This window comes from Hyperolius riggenbachi, chromosome 1, assembly GCF_040937935.1.
Source record: "Hyperolius riggenbachi isolate aHypRig1 chromosome 1, aHypRig1.pri, whole genome shotgun sequence".
Classification (NCBI taxonomy): domain Eukaryota; kingdom Metazoa; phylum Chordata; class Amphibia; order Anura; family Hyperoliidae; genus Hyperolius; species Hyperolius riggenbachi.
This window is the reverse complement of record NC_090646.1, coordinates 192740245-192755445: the sequence shown is the minus strand read 5'-3', so window position 1 is coordinate 192755445 and position 15201 is coordinate 192740245. Positions and strand designations below refer to the sequence as shown.

Below are 15201 nucleotides of genomic sequence, written 5' to 3'. Positions count from 1 at the left end.
GTAAATGTTGCTTGATGAATCAGAGAAGGTGAAAAAAAAGCTCAACTCTTCACAAGGGGCTTCTGTATACACGCCCCAATACAATTATATAAGATATGGCTTTAATGTATACCCTGACCTACTCATTCAAAAATTATGATATAATCAGGTTTATTCCCTGATTAATTGACCGACAAACATGAACTGAATTATTTGAATAATTGTTTTGTTAAAGAAAACCTGAGACAAAGTATATAGAAAAATGTATACTTACCTGGGCTTCCTCCAACTCCATGAACTCCACTGGCTCCCTTGCCATCCTCCTGTGTGGGCCCTTTCATTGCAATCCTTCCCTTTAGGAAGGCTTCAGTCGCATCAGGTGGGCTGCACTGTGAATGCACATGCATGCCCACACACAAGATTATTTCGCTGGGAGCATTCTGTGCCTGCGTAGGCGCAGAACACTCCTGGCGAGTGTGATGAGAAGGTGTGCTCAGCCGTACAGAGCATGCACAGGGCAGCCCGACTGACGCCTTCCTAACAGGAAGAATTGCAGATAAACGGAACAGCCTGGGAGGATGGCGAGGGAGCCCACAAAGTTCATGGGGCTGGAGGAAGCCCCAGGTAAGTAAAAATTCTTCTATATACTTTGTCTCAGGTACACTTTAAGTGTGAAAAGTTTGAAACTCTTGCCTGTATCATAACAGATCATAGTGAGGATTATAAAAAGATCATAGTTTAGCTATCCTTGCTAAGATCTAAGGTACAAACTTAAAATTTATGTCAATAGCAGACAGTATGTAAAATAATCCCATTTGTGATACTGGATCGCACAGGCTCTCCACTGTTCTCCAGCCTATGTAGATCAATCAATCAGCCAGGCCTCACTGGAAGCTGAATGAGCTCTTTACTGTCTGTGACTATATCTGGAGCTTCCTAAATTACATTTACAGCAGGTGCTGCAGGTGATTGCAAATACATTGAAGAGAATGGACTATGGGAGGTGTAGTAATATTATATGAACAGTTGATGGCACTGCTCTGCAAATTTTGAATCCCTGTGGCTATTGGCGAGAGGAGAAGCTCTTTTGTTTCCTTGCCTGTTTAGGCTTTGTTATAGAGCACATCTTACTTCTGGGGTCCCCTATGATATAGGGCCCTATTTGTGAGTTTTCCTATTCTTTTATTCATTTTACTTTGGATGTATTTATGGTATATTAAACAGTCTACACTTAGATTGTTTTATTTACCCTTTATTAATGAACTGGATTGAATAACATCGATTGGGCTATTTTTATGGAACAATAATGATTTGGTTACCAGAGACTGCACTACAGAATCTGATTGATGACCGTGGACACCAGAGAAGAGGCTGGGATTGATCACAAAGCCATTTGTAGCCATGTAATGCGGGCTCTTATGGGCTGGTAAGCCTCTATTTTACTTGTTGATGGTGATTGGTTACTGAAGTTTTGATGACACCAGGGTGCCCTATCACTGCCTGATGAACTGTTTAAGCATTGATTGATTATTTGCTAATATTAAATGAACAGTTTATGGCACTACTCTGCAAATTTTGAAGCCTGTGGCCTTTAGAGAGAATCTGTAACTAAAAACAATGCCCTGGGGGGTACTCACCTCGGGTGGGGGAAGCCTCTAGACCCGATCAAGGCTTCCCCCGTCCTCCTGTGTCCCACGGCGGTCTTGCGGTGCCCCTCCGAACAGCGGGGATGTAAATATTTACCTTCTCGGCTCCAGCGCAGGCGTAGTAATCGCTCTCCGCTCGGAAATAGGCGGAAATAGCCAATCTCTGTTGGTCCGTTCTACTGCGCAGGTGCAAGTCTCCTGCGGACCTGACAGAGACCGGCTATTTCCGCCTATTTCCGAGCGGAGAGCCGCAACAGCACCCCCGCTGGAGCCAGAAAAGGTAAATATTGCACAGCCTGACAAATTGTTGGCTGTGTGTTCCGTGGGCTGCAGCGAGACCACTGTGGGACACAGGAGGTCGGGGGAAGTCTCGATAGGATCCAGAGGCTTCCTCCTACCAAGGTGAGTACCCCCAGGGGAACTTTTTTATTTACAGAGTCTCTTTAACAAGAATTGTCTGTTGGCATTAAGTGAAATGTGAAAATCTTGATAAAAATATTGAAGATTTTTTTACTGCTGTCTTCAATACTGAATTGACCGATGACTGATACACTGATGCATTTGTGTGTAAATGTGGACGTGGCATGCATGTTTTGTGTGTGAGACAGAGTACAATGCCTATTTATGTCTTATTTTAATCATTCATATTGTAGCCGAATAAACCAATGTTAAAGAGGAACCGTAACAACATATTATAGAATACAGTAAATTATTCAAAATACACACTTTTATGATAAATATCCTGGTTTCAGCATCAGGAACACTTGTTATAGCTACTGTATATATTCTGTATATTGGTATGTAGCACCACCCTTCCACTGAGGCTTAGCCTGGGCTGTTTATTATGGAAAATTCTCTCCCCACTCCCCTCAGGGCATTCTTGGAGACTAGAGATCTTTTTTACTGGCTTTAGAACGCTCAGCAAGCGAACATTCTGCAGACATCCCCTGCCACTACTAAAGATGTTGCTGGCTGTGGTAAATTTCGGAAAATAAATCAGGGAGAGGAAAGATTTTACAATGAGAAAACGCTTATGAATGAATATTGTGAAAAATAAGCAATATTATGTAAGATGTTATTTTAACTACAGTTCCTCTTTAACACCTTACAATAGTCTGCATTGCAGCAATTCATAAAAATGTAGCAACTGATTACTGAAGCTGAAAACAGTTAAGTGAACCTATTGCTATTTGCAGCTATCAACAAGGTGGTATGTTCTATTTTCCAGAAATATCATGAGACACTGACCTTCTTCTCTGCTGAGAGTGACTATCGGACTCATCAGTTCCAGGCCAGGATCCCCACTAGCAGTGACAGCCCTGGCAGCACATTGTACTCTAGAGCCAGCATGGAAGTAGATGGAATCTAAAGTGATGGATTTGGTATCAGTGAAGAATGTATTGGAGTCTACTTCTCGCATAGGGCTGGTCACCCCATCACTGCCACTAGGGGCGCTGACCAGCCAGCGGTACTGAGTGAGGGTGTCATTGATGTTCTCAGCTGAGCAGATGGATCCCGTTTTTTCAAACTCTGCATATTTGGGGTTGCATGCCTGAAAAACAGGACAATGTATCAATACAAGTCAATAGAAAATACAACTTTGCATTATTAGAGTACAGTCCACATAGCAAGATAAAAAAAATCTATAATTAGTGGTGCATATAAATGAAGTGTGACACAGTATTTACGCTTAAGGTGAATAACTATAGCAGTAAGTTTCTTACCGTCACACACACTACAGGGTAACCAGTCATAGGCTGGGGGTTCTCTTTGGATTTGGAAGTATCATCATACAACAACAGAGATACAACTTGGGGAATGGCTGGGAAGGTCACATCAGCAACACTGTCCATTTCTTCAATGTAAACAATCGCTTTGTTCATCTGAAGACATATATATATAAAAAGCATGTTATTATATATGCTCCTGTCTTTTAAACTGGTACATACTGTAGTATACTGCAGCTGAACTGTAAAGCAGGAACAACAAATCACATACTAAGGTATCTAGGCATGATAACCCAAGAACAAAATATATTATGTAATGTGCTTAAAGTGGACCTGAACTCTGTCACAGGACACGGGGAAAGTACAGAGAAATCCGCCCTGTTTGTGTTTAGAGAGAAGTGCTTGTCTAATTCCCCTTCATCTGCAAGTAATCACAAGTGTAATTTGAGCTCTCAGCTGTGTTAGCTCAGAAATTCGGTAGACGCAGCTATTATGTTAACATGGGAGGTTAACTCTTTCTCTGCTTCCATGAAAACAGGAAGTAGACACACTATTAAAGTTTTTCCAACCCATACAAAACCTTACTAAAGTTTTACTTTAAACCAGACATCCCCAGTTGTGTTCAGCACACCAGACCAGGAAGATACAAGATACTGCTGTTTTTTAGACAGGGCTATAAAATTTGCCGGTGTCATTGGATTTAAACTTTGCTGCTGATATAATTAATTTTCACTGATATTTAAAACTTAATTGTGATTACATTGCACAGTATAATTTCTTTGTTTACATAGATCATACCTGGGTTTCAGCTACCATGTTGTCATCAGGCTTCAGATGAACAGTGAATGCTTCACGCATTTCCCTTTTGCCATCATACAATATTTCTACTTCTACAAAGTGATCTGTATCTCCTTCTTTAAATTCAATATCTGTAAACGTAAAAAAAAAAAAAAGGTGTTTGAAGACATGGTATTGCATTAAAAAGAGAGTGAATTCCACTTTTACTGATAAAAATGCAATTAATCCAATAAGATTTGCACATAACAAGGATTAATGGGAAGCCTGATAATAGCTTGCTTACATTATTGTAATATTTCAGAATCAGAATTAATTTATTTTCGCCAAGTAAGTTTGCACCTACAAGGAATTTGTCTTGGCAGTTGCTTAACAAACACAAACAAAAACAATACAAGGACAGACAGTGTGAATATTACAAGTTAAGGACATTATAAGTATAGTGGCAGTAAGCAATGTGAGAATTGCTCATGTTTAGTTCTGTGCTGATTACTTTCCAGTCCTAGCAGCTCTAACGTGGTTCAGCATTAAGTATGGCTACCGCTTGAGGAAAAAAGCTGTTCCTGTGTCTGGAGGTTTTGGTAGCAAATGACCGGAATCTTACTCCTGAAGGCATGCACTGGAAGATGGAGTGAGCTGGGTGAGAGGGGTCATAGGCAATTTTGGTTGCTCTCTTTCTGCACCTGCTAGCGTAAAGATCCTGCAGGGAAGGTAAGCTACAGCCAATTATCCTTTCCGCTGATCGGATGATGCGCTGCAGCCTCCCCTTTTCTAATGCTGAGCAGGAGCCGAACCATACAGTCATAAATGATGTTATGGTGGATTCGATGATTGCAGTGTAGAACTGCACCATTAGATTTTGAGGTAGGCCAAACTTTTTCAGCTGCCGTAGATGGTACATTCTCTGTTGTGCTTTCTTGACAATAGTGGCAGTGTTGTTGTCCCATTTTAAGTTGTTTGAGATCGTGGACCCAAGAAACTTGAATGACTCTACTTGGGTTATTGTGGATCCATTTATGGTTAAGGGGAGGTGCTGGGGGGGAGATCTCCTAAAGTCTATTATCATCTCCATAGTTTTGAGAGCATTTAGTTCCAAGTTGTTGCTGCTGCACCAGGAGGAAAGCTGTCCCACCACATGCCTGTATGCAGACTCATCTCTGTTTTGTACGAGGCCAACAACTGTTGTGTCGTCTGCAAACTTCAGAAGCTTAACAGATGGATCTGTGGAGGTGCAGTCATTGGTGTAAAGTGAGTACAGCAGTGGGGAAAGCACACAGCCCTGGGGTGCACCAGTACTGACTGTCAGAGAGCTTGATGTGAGTTTACCAAGTCTAACACGCTGTCTTCTGTCGGTTAAGAAGTCGGTTATCCATTTGCAGATGGATTCAGGTATGTGTAGTTGGGAGAGCTTGCTGTGCAGCAGTGATGGAATTATGGTATTAAATGCAGAGCTGAAATCTATAAATAAAATCCTGGTGTAGGTTCCTGGGGTGTCTAGATCCTGTAGTACATAATGCATACACATGTTCACGGCGTCGTCTGCGGATCTATTAGGCCTGTAGGCAAATTGCAAAGAGTCCAGCAGGGGATCTGTGATAGATTTCAGATAAGTCATTATCAGTTTTTCAAATGCTTTCATGACCAGTGATGTTAGGGCAACGGGCCTGTAATCATTTAAACATGTAGGTTTTTTTTTTTTTTTGGAATTGGTACAATAGTTGAGCTTCACATGCATTCATACAGTGTTTGTTACAAAAACTAGCAGGCATGAGTGTCCAAAATTGTTGCCAATGATCAGATTAGAGCAGGTGTTGAAAATTGGGTTCTTCTCTGTGCAGCAGTTGGAGTTGTCAGCTTGGCAGATTGCTTTGGCTGAGCACAGAACGAGACCATTGTTCTCCCCACTTATCTGGCACCTGCGTGATGTCACTCCCCTCACTGCTGCTTCGGCCCTCCACCCGGAATGGCAACAGAACAAGTGGCTAGCCTACAGGTTAGCGATGAATCTGTAAAGCTTTGACCCTGCAATGTTACCACAGGGATCTGTTACCAAACCCCGCTGGGTGACATGCCTCGTACATGGCTGAGCATCTCTTTTGAATTCAATGTGCTGTTCAGTTTTGTCACTTGCTGATAAACTGTGTCAAGCTATGCTGCTCTAGAAATATCTCATTTAATTGTTTGTAAACACTCTGTTTACATTCCCCCAGTAAATCTGTTATGATAAAGCAACAAAAAAGGTTGTCCTTATAATTACAAGCTGATAACTCTGTGTGTTTAGGAATCAGTATAGAGGGTTGTTTTGAAAAGAGAAGGAAAACTAAACACAATTTTATCTTGTTTTAAAAAATGGATTTACCTCATAGTATGACGAAACGCGAGATTCACTTTAGCCCCCATTCAGAGATCTGATAGGAAACATAGGTGAATTTGAGAATGCTGTGCTTCATTAGAAGTAGGTAAGTAGAAGGGCTTCCACTATCATCATATATGTGCCAGGAAGAGGATACCAAGCAGTAAAGCAGACCTGTGACCTGCTGCTATTTATCTTACTTGAGTTGAAATTATTAGAGCTAGACTCTACACAGTTATTATGGGGCCTGTTCCAGGTTTCCTTAATCATTTTCAAGTATCAACTATATTATTGCCATTCAAACGAATCCACAGGACATTTAGTGACAGAAACACAAGCATACCATACCTTCCGAGAGTGGGTTGTAGTCCTCGCCAGACGTGGCGGAACCATCTTTAGTGTGGATCCTTACAATGGACACTTTAGAACTATCGCCCAGGCGCAGCACAGGAATCTTCACCATAGTGACCTCCCCAGCCTCCTGCGGCTCCTTCACGCTATATTTCACTTCCGAAAATCTGATGATCGGTTCTGTGGAAATAAGTGATGTCATGCAAACAATGTCATTATTGCTTATATTAGTGAACACACACAGCTTGCTATACTGTGCCTAATTACTTTGTTCATGAAAATTGTTTGTAATGTAAACACATTTTCAAATTTAAAGCAGTCAGTTGTTACATGGGTTGCCTTTTATTATCTGAATATACACAGATATGTGTGTGTGTGTATGTGTGCGTGTGTGTGTGTGTGTGTGTGTGTGTGTGTGTGTGTGTGTGTGTGTGTGTGTGTGTGTGTGTAATTAGATGTAGCACATATGATTTTAAACCCACCAACGTGAAACTAGTGGGAGACAGATATGCAAACTGTTGTAATTCCTGCACCGTTTACCTGATTTGGATGTAAATACCCTCAAATTAAAGCTGACAGCCTGCAGTTATAGCACATAGGGCTTGATTCACAAAGCGGTGCAAACTGTTTAGCATGGGTGTGCTAAACAGTTAGCACGTGAAGTGCCGTTCGCAGACTTTTGCGAAAAAGACAAAGTGCCGCAATAAATTGCGCGCGCAAAAGTCAGCGAACAGCACTTCACGTGCTAACTGTTTAGCACACCCATGCTAAACAGTTTGCACCGCTTTGTGAATCAAGCCCATAGTGTTTGTTTCATTTCAAATCCATTGTGGTTGTGTATAGAGCCAAAAATATTAGAATTGTCCCATTAATTATGGACATACAGTAATTAAAGCGGATCCGAGATGAAAAACTAACTATAACAAGTAACTTGTCTGTATATCTTATCTAAAGTTTAGATAGTTTACACAGCAAATCTAGCTGCAAACAGCTTCAAAAGTTTATGATTATTTATTCCTGTGATACAATGAGGGCAGCCATGTTCTGTTTGTCACAGGTTGAGGGCTGGAGATGCTATCAGCTTGCCTGTGTGTAAATTCAGTCCCCTCTCCTCCTCCCCTCTGCCTCTGAAATCAATGGCTAGTAACACCTCCCCCTCCTCCTACCCAGGCTGAGCACCCATAAGTCCTTGCTACAGTGCCAAGGCACTCTGAAAAGTTGTGGGCGAGGCTTGTTTAGTTTATAAGGAATTAGAGTATTAAAACAAAAACAAAAAAAGGATTTGGCTTGAGGAATGCCCTATAAACTATATGAAAGGAACACAATTATGCAATGAGTAAAAGTTTATTTTGGATCCACTTTAAGCATAAATAAGCAGAAGTCAGAGCCGGGCCGAGGCAGAGACTGGAGAGGCTCCAGCCTCAGGGCACAGTGTAGGAGGGGGTGCACAACTCACTCAGCTATCATTTCCCTATTGTGTTTGAAGCAGAAAGAAATAAGAAAAGGGGATAAATGACAGTGACTGCAAGCCAGATAACTAGAGATTAAGGTGTTGGGGAGGTTGGGTGCCCTGGGGCACCTATTAGTCTAATAGCAATCAGTGTGTGATGGCTTGGGTGGGAGGGATGGAGGGGCGCACTTTGCTGTCTCAGCCTTGGGTGCTGAAGGACCTTGTCCCGGCTCTGGCAAAAGTCCACTGTTATTGTCGCACACTGCCCCCTAGTGACAAGTGCCCATAAATACACATTACAGCAGTACTGTTTAGAAGGGAGAATGTACCAAATAAAAATAAAAAATGTGCTAAAATCAATTGTCCTGGAGCACTTGCAAGCCTCTAAATAAATTGTCTGCTAAAGAGTTAATAAGTAACCTGATGATTACACATTTTGGAAAGTGGTATATATTTACAGAACTGGTTAATATGACTATTTAGGTCTCCTTCATTAGCATATTTAGAACAAAGAACTGCAAACCCTTGCTTCATTTGTATCACCTTTCATATAATTACAAGGATACAAGACTGACCTTCATAGGTGAGACCTAGATGAGTTTTTAGAGCTGTCTTTGCTTCCATTCTGCTTCTGACCGACAGACAGTAATACAAACTCAAAGATGTTCTAGTGTTTCCTCGCTCTGCCACAAACTCAAATGTCCACTTTAAAGCATGTTTTGTATTAGGTAGTAGAATAATATTGTATTCCTATTACTCACTGTCTTCCAGATCCTTTATTTTCATAAGTGTTTCCTTCTGTTCTCCAATGGATGCTCCAAACCGTGAGTCGCTCTTTGGTGTCCCAAGAAGCAATCTGAATTCCTCTTCTTCCTCATAAATGGTATCATCCACTAGGACCACTACACAGGGCTTCTCAATCTCACCTGAAGTTACAAAACACGCTTATAACATATTCTCAATGGCAAATACATTATATTGCATACAAATGATACCTGCTCCATGGAACTCATTTCAGAACTACTTGAGATTTTAAGCCAGACAGAGTCATTTAATGATAACTTTATATGCTAAGTAACTTTATTATAATTTAAGCAGATTGCAGTGCGCAACATGGTAAAATGGTCATAAAATAGTGTTGTTAGCTGATTCTAACAACCTATAGACAGAAGAGATGATAACTGCCCTGGCCCATACACACCAGCTACAAATGTAGCTGGTGGCTAGCACACGGGAACGTGTGCGCAACAGTTCAGCGACAACTCGTCGCCAGGTCCCTCCGCATACACACTGCGGAAGAGGGACGAGTGATGTGACGGAAGCTGTCGCCGACGTTCCTCCCCCCCGCCGGAAGCTCCGTGTATCGGCTATGAGGTTGCTGTCGCTAGTCCGCATACACACGCGGACTAGCGACAGTTGCGGCGAAGTTGCGGCGGCACTGTCGCCAGGCGATTGACCGCGCCAATCGCCTGGCGACGGCAGCGACGAGCGACGGTTGGGGGCGCGCGCCCCATACTCACGGGCGACTTGTCGCCGCAACACGCGCGTGCCACGTGGTTGCGGCAACAATTGTAGCCCGTGAGTATGGGCCATTAGATGTGGGACATTGAAAGAGTTGCCAGTGGCTAGCAATGCTGTTTCTGTTATAGCAATATTAGGATCTTGGCTGAGGGGGAGGCTAGTTCCTGGACCTCTGAATTCCTCAGTGGGTGTGACTGCTGAGAAAGGATCATCACTAAGAAAGAAACATGACCTGGGGGAGAGGTCTGTACGTTTCTGGTGCATTACAGACTTGAAATGGAGGTTGCCCACTAACAACACTATACTCACGAATAAAGATTTACATTCTGGCCCGCAAAAATTGTTTAGTGAAACAGCCAGGGTAGAGGAGGCTGGAAGACTTGTAGATCCCATAAGAGAAAAATATGTTTTTGGAAGGAAGACTGTTAGTAAGGTAGATGCCTGCTTTACACCTTAATTCAGTAAGAAGGCCACAGCACACAACTTTGCATAATTTCCTAGAAGAGATTTTTCCCTGGCAGAAAATATGGTCAGGGGAGTATTAGAGGATAGAGATGGGCCGAACCTCCGATTTTAGTTTCGCGAACCGGGTTCGCGAACTTTCGCGTAACGTTTGGTTCGCGTTAAAGTTCGCGAACCGCAATAGACTTCAATGGGGATGCGAACTTTGAAAAAAAAAATAATTATGCTGGCCACAAAACTGATGGAAAAGATGTTTCAAGGGGTCTAACACCTGGAGGGGGGCATGGCGGAGTGGGATACATGCCAAAAGTCCCGGGGAAAAATCTGGATTTGACGCAAAGCAGCGTTTTAAGGGCAGAAATCACATTGAATGCTAAATGACAGGCCTAAAGTGCTTTAAAACATCTTGCATGTGTATACATCAATCAGGTAGTGTAATTAAGGTACTGCTTCACACTGACACACCAAACTCACCGTGTAACGCACCGCAAACAGCTGTTTGTGTAGTGATGGCCGTGCTGGACTGGTGCGCACCATGGCGAGAGTGCAGGTTTTGGTGGCTTTACAGCCCATATGGTCGCCTGGCTGATGTAGCTGAATGACAGAACAGTGACTGTCCAGCTGATCAAATTTGGTCTGACCACAATGAAGCAACGACCTTATTATCTTTTGTGTGCCCCCCGAGACACTCATCTAGGCGCCGGTCATTGCTTCATTGTGATACGCAAGCCCCTTCACCACGGCAAGGTAATGATCACGAAGGGGAATGGGCGCATGTACATGCCTTTTCTTTTGTTGTTGCAGCTGCCCGCAGTGCAGCCAGAAAAATTAGGCAGTCATGTACACGCACCAGAAAAATTATTACAGCGGCCGCTGCTAGCAGCGGCCTAAAAAATTCAGCAATCCGCCTGGAGTCCCGGACCCTGTTGGTGGTGGCGGAGAAGGTAGTCAAGCGGCCTGCAGGTAGACATGCTGTGTGGAGGGACTGGGAGCGACTTAGTCTTCTTGGGGCAGCCCAGGCAGCCAGTCACACGGCGTGCAGGCAGAGATGCTGTGTGTGCGGGGACTGACTTAGTCTTGGGGCAGGCAGCAGCCCTCCGGGATCCATGCCTCATTCATTTTGATAAAGGTGAGATACTTAACACTTTTGTGATTTAGGCGACTTCTCTTCTCTGTGACAATGCCTCCAGCTGCGCTGAAGGTCCTTTCTTGACAGGACGCTTGCGGCAGGGCAGGAGAGAAGTTGGATGGCAAATTGGGACAGCTCTGGCCACAGGTCAAGCCTGCGCACCCAGTAGTTCAAGGGTTCCTCATCGCTGTTCACAGCAGTGTCTACATCCACACTTAAGGCCAGGTAGTCGGCTACCTGCCGGTCGAGGCGTTGGTGGAGGGTGGATCCGGAAGGGCTACGGCGAGGCGTTGGACTAAAGAACGTCCGCATGTCCGACATCACCATGAGATCGCTGGAGCGTCCTGTCTTTGACTGCGTGGACACGGGAGGAGGATTAGTGGCAGTGGTACCTTGCTGGCGTTGTGCTGTCACATCACCCTTAAAGGCATTGTAAAGCATAGTTGACAGCTGGTTCTGCATGTGCTGCATCCTTTCCACCTTCCGGTGAGTTGGTAACAGGTCCGCCACTTTGTGCCTGTACCGAGGGTCTAGTAGTGTGGCCACCCAGTACAGCTCATTCCCCTTGAGGTTTTTTATACGGGGGTCCCTCAACAGGCAGGACAGCATAAAAGACGACATCTGCACAAAGTCGGATCCAGTACCCTCCATCTCCTCTTGCTCTTCCTCAGTGACGTCACGTAAGTCAACCTCCTCCCCCCAGCCGCGAACAATACCACGGGAAGGTTGAGCAGCACAAGCCCCCTGCGACGCCTGCTGCGGGTGTTCTCCTGCCGCCGTCCCCTCCTCCTCCTCCTCCTCCCCCAAAGAAACACCTTGCTCATCATCCTCTGAGTCTGACTCGTCTTCTGCACACGACTTCTCTTCTTCCTCCTCCTCCCCCCTCTGTGCTGCCGCAGGTGTTGAGGAAACAGCTGGGTCTGATGAAAATTGGTCCCATGCCTGTTCCTGCCGTAACGGTTCCTGGTCACGCTCATTCACAGCTTCATCCGCCACTCTACGCACAGCACGCTCCAAGAAGTAAGCGTAGGGAATTAAGTCGCTGATGGTGCCCTCACTGCGGCTCACCAGGTTGGTCACCTCCTCAAACGGCCGCATGAGCCTGCATGCATTTTTCATCAGTGTCCAGTTGTCGGGCCAGAACATCCCCATCTTCCCAGACGGTTTCATTCTACTGTAGTTGTAGAGGTAGTGGGTGACGGCTTTCTTCTGTTCTAGCAGGCGGGAGAACATGAGCAGGGTCGAATTCCAGCGAGTCGGGCTATCGCAAATGAGGCGTCTCACCGGCATGTTGTTTTTCCGCTGAATTTCTGCAAATCGTGCCATGGCTGTGTAAGACCGCCTCAAATGCCCACAGAACTTCCTGGCCTGCTTCAGGACATCCGCTAAGCCAGGGTACTTTGCCACAAATCTTTGAACAACTAGATTCATGACATGTGCCATGCAGGGTATGTGTGTCAGCTTCCCCATATGCAAAGCGGCAAGCAGATTGCTGCCGTTGTTGCACACCACGTTGCCTATCTCCAGGTGGTGCGGGGTCAGCCACTCATCCACCTGTTTCTTAAGAGCAGCCAGGAGAGCTGCTCCAGTGTGACTCTCCGCTTTGAGACAAGACATGTCTAAGATGGCGTGACAGCGTCGTACCTGGCATGCAGCATAGGCCCTGCAGAGCTGGGGCTGTGTAGCTGGAGAGGAGAACTGCCACTCAGCCAAGGAGGAGGAGGACAGCGAAGAGCATGTAGCAGGAGGAGAGGAGGTGGCAGGAGGCCTGCCTGCAAGCCGTGGAGGTGTCACAATTTGGTCCGCTGCGCCCTGCTTGCCATCGTTCACCACCAGGTTCACCCAATGGGCTGTGTACGTAATGTAGCGGCCCTGCCCGTGCTTGGCAGACCAGGCATCCGTGGTCAGGTGTACCCTTGACCCAACGCTCTTCGCAAGAGATGACACCACTTGCCTCTCAACTTCATGGTGCAGTTGGGGTATGGCCTTTCTCGAAAAATAAGTGCGGCCTGGCATCTTCCACTGCGGTGTTCCGATGGCCACAAATTTACGGAAGGCCTCAGAGTCCACCAGCTGGTATGGTAACAGCTGCCGAGCTAACAGTTCCGCCACGCCAGCTGTCAGACGCCGGGCAAGGGGGTGACTGGCCGAAATTGGCTTCTTCCGCTCAAACATTTCCTTCACGGACACCTGACTGCTGCTGTGGGCAGAGGAGCAGGAACCGCTCAAGGGCAGAGGCGGAGTGGAGGAGGGTGCCTGTGAAGGTGCAAGGGAGAAAGCGGCAGAAGCAGATGATGCACCTGAAGGAGGAAGAGGAGAAGGAGGGTGACTTTTCTTTTGTGTGCTGCTGCTGCTTTTGCTCAGGTGGCCATCCCATTGCTGTTTGTGCCTTTTCTCCAGGTGCTTTCGTAAGGCACTTGTCCCTACGTGAGTGTTGGCCTTTCCACGGCTCAATTTTTGTTGGCAGAGCGAACAGATGGCTTTGGTCCGATCTGAGGCACACACATTAAAAAATTTCCACACCGCTGAGCCACCCTGGGATGTGGGCACTATGGGGACCTCAGCAGCTGATGCTGAAGGGCAAGTTGGCTGGCTGTACATAGGTGGCGATACATGGTGTCGGACACTAAGTAAAAAATAGTCAAACCAGCTGCTCTAGGGTTTCCCACTTCATTTGTATACCTTTATTGAGTACAATCTCCAAAAATGCAAAAAGATCCCTGAACACATTAAAACCACTTAAAAACAGCCTGTGGAGCGCTCCTCACCCATGACCCAGCAAACTGTCACCCATTCACATCCACACTGGTACCGGTACCACACAATCCGGATTTTCTTCAGAGTGGTGGAGAGGGATTTAAACAATTGCTGTAGTCAATTAGATGGTACGCCGACATGACAATGCTGTTAGTCCCAGTTCAAGCAGACACAAGCAGCCAAAGCAAGCCTTGTAAGCACGGTTGGCAGCGCTGCCAGTCAAGTATCTCACCAGTCCCTGGGCGCCCAGTGCTATTCTTCCAGCTCTTGATCACGGCTGAGTCTCCAGACTGCTGTTTCCTCTCGCAGCGCTCAACCACGCTGTATCAGGCAGCGGGGAGCGGCGATTCAGCGTCCACTCGGTCCTCCCAGCCCTTGTCAGCTTGGTAGTGAGGTGCTCAGTACACAGGAAGGGACGTGACCCCGCCCATCAATACATGGTGTCGGACACTGCCACCAGCTGTTTCTGACGAAGAGCTGCCCCAGCTTCTTTCAGCAACTTCTCTCCTCCTACTACTCTCTGACTCCCCCTCTGAACTGTCCCCCTCTTCATCTCCTCTATTGGGAACATACAGAGGATCCCTATCATCGTCATCATCGTAATCATCCTGCCCAGCTTCGCTTGCCTCAGACAAATCCAAACATGCACCATCAGTAGGTCCTTCATCCTCCTTACACGTTACATCCATAGTGTTGCCGGTTAACTCAAATATATGAGCTGGTGAAAATTCATCTGGCTGTAACAACAATGGCTGTGCATCAGTGATTTCAACACTAAATAATTCTTGCGTCAAATGCAGCGGAAGTGTCAAATGCAGCGGAAGTGGTGCTAGTAGTAGCGCTGGTGGCTGAGCAAGATGAGGTGTTCTGTGTCGCTAAATACTCAACCACGTCCTGACAATCTTGGGAGGTGATGGGACGTGCCTTCTTCCGAGCACTGTACTGTGGGCCAGGTCCACACGAAATTACATTTACACGACCTCGCGCAGACCTGCCGGGTGGCCTTCCTCTGGCACTACCTCTTCCTCTAC

At 45.7% G+C, this 15201-nt stretch overlaps 1 protein-coding gene across 1 annotated transcript in view; it reads right to left on the bottom strand.

Annotated features, from left to right (window-relative positions):
• FREM3 (FRAS1 related extracellular matrix 3) overlaps positions 1-15201 on the bottom strand; it is a 113128-nt gene that overhangs the window by 17494 nt on the left and 80433 nt on the right. Inside the window, exons 10-14 of the mRNA XM_068278448.1 lie at positions 9063-9227; positions 6849-7031; positions 4151-4281; positions 3350-3508; positions 2874-3177 (exon numbers count right to left, since the gene is read on the bottom strand). Coding sequence (XP_068134549.1) covers positions 2874-3177; positions 3350-3508; positions 4151-4281; positions 6849-7031; positions 9063-9227 — 942 coding nt within the window. The remainder of the gene's footprint in view (positions 1-2873; positions 3178-3349; positions 3509-4150; positions 4282-6848; positions 7032-9062; positions 9228-15201) is intronic.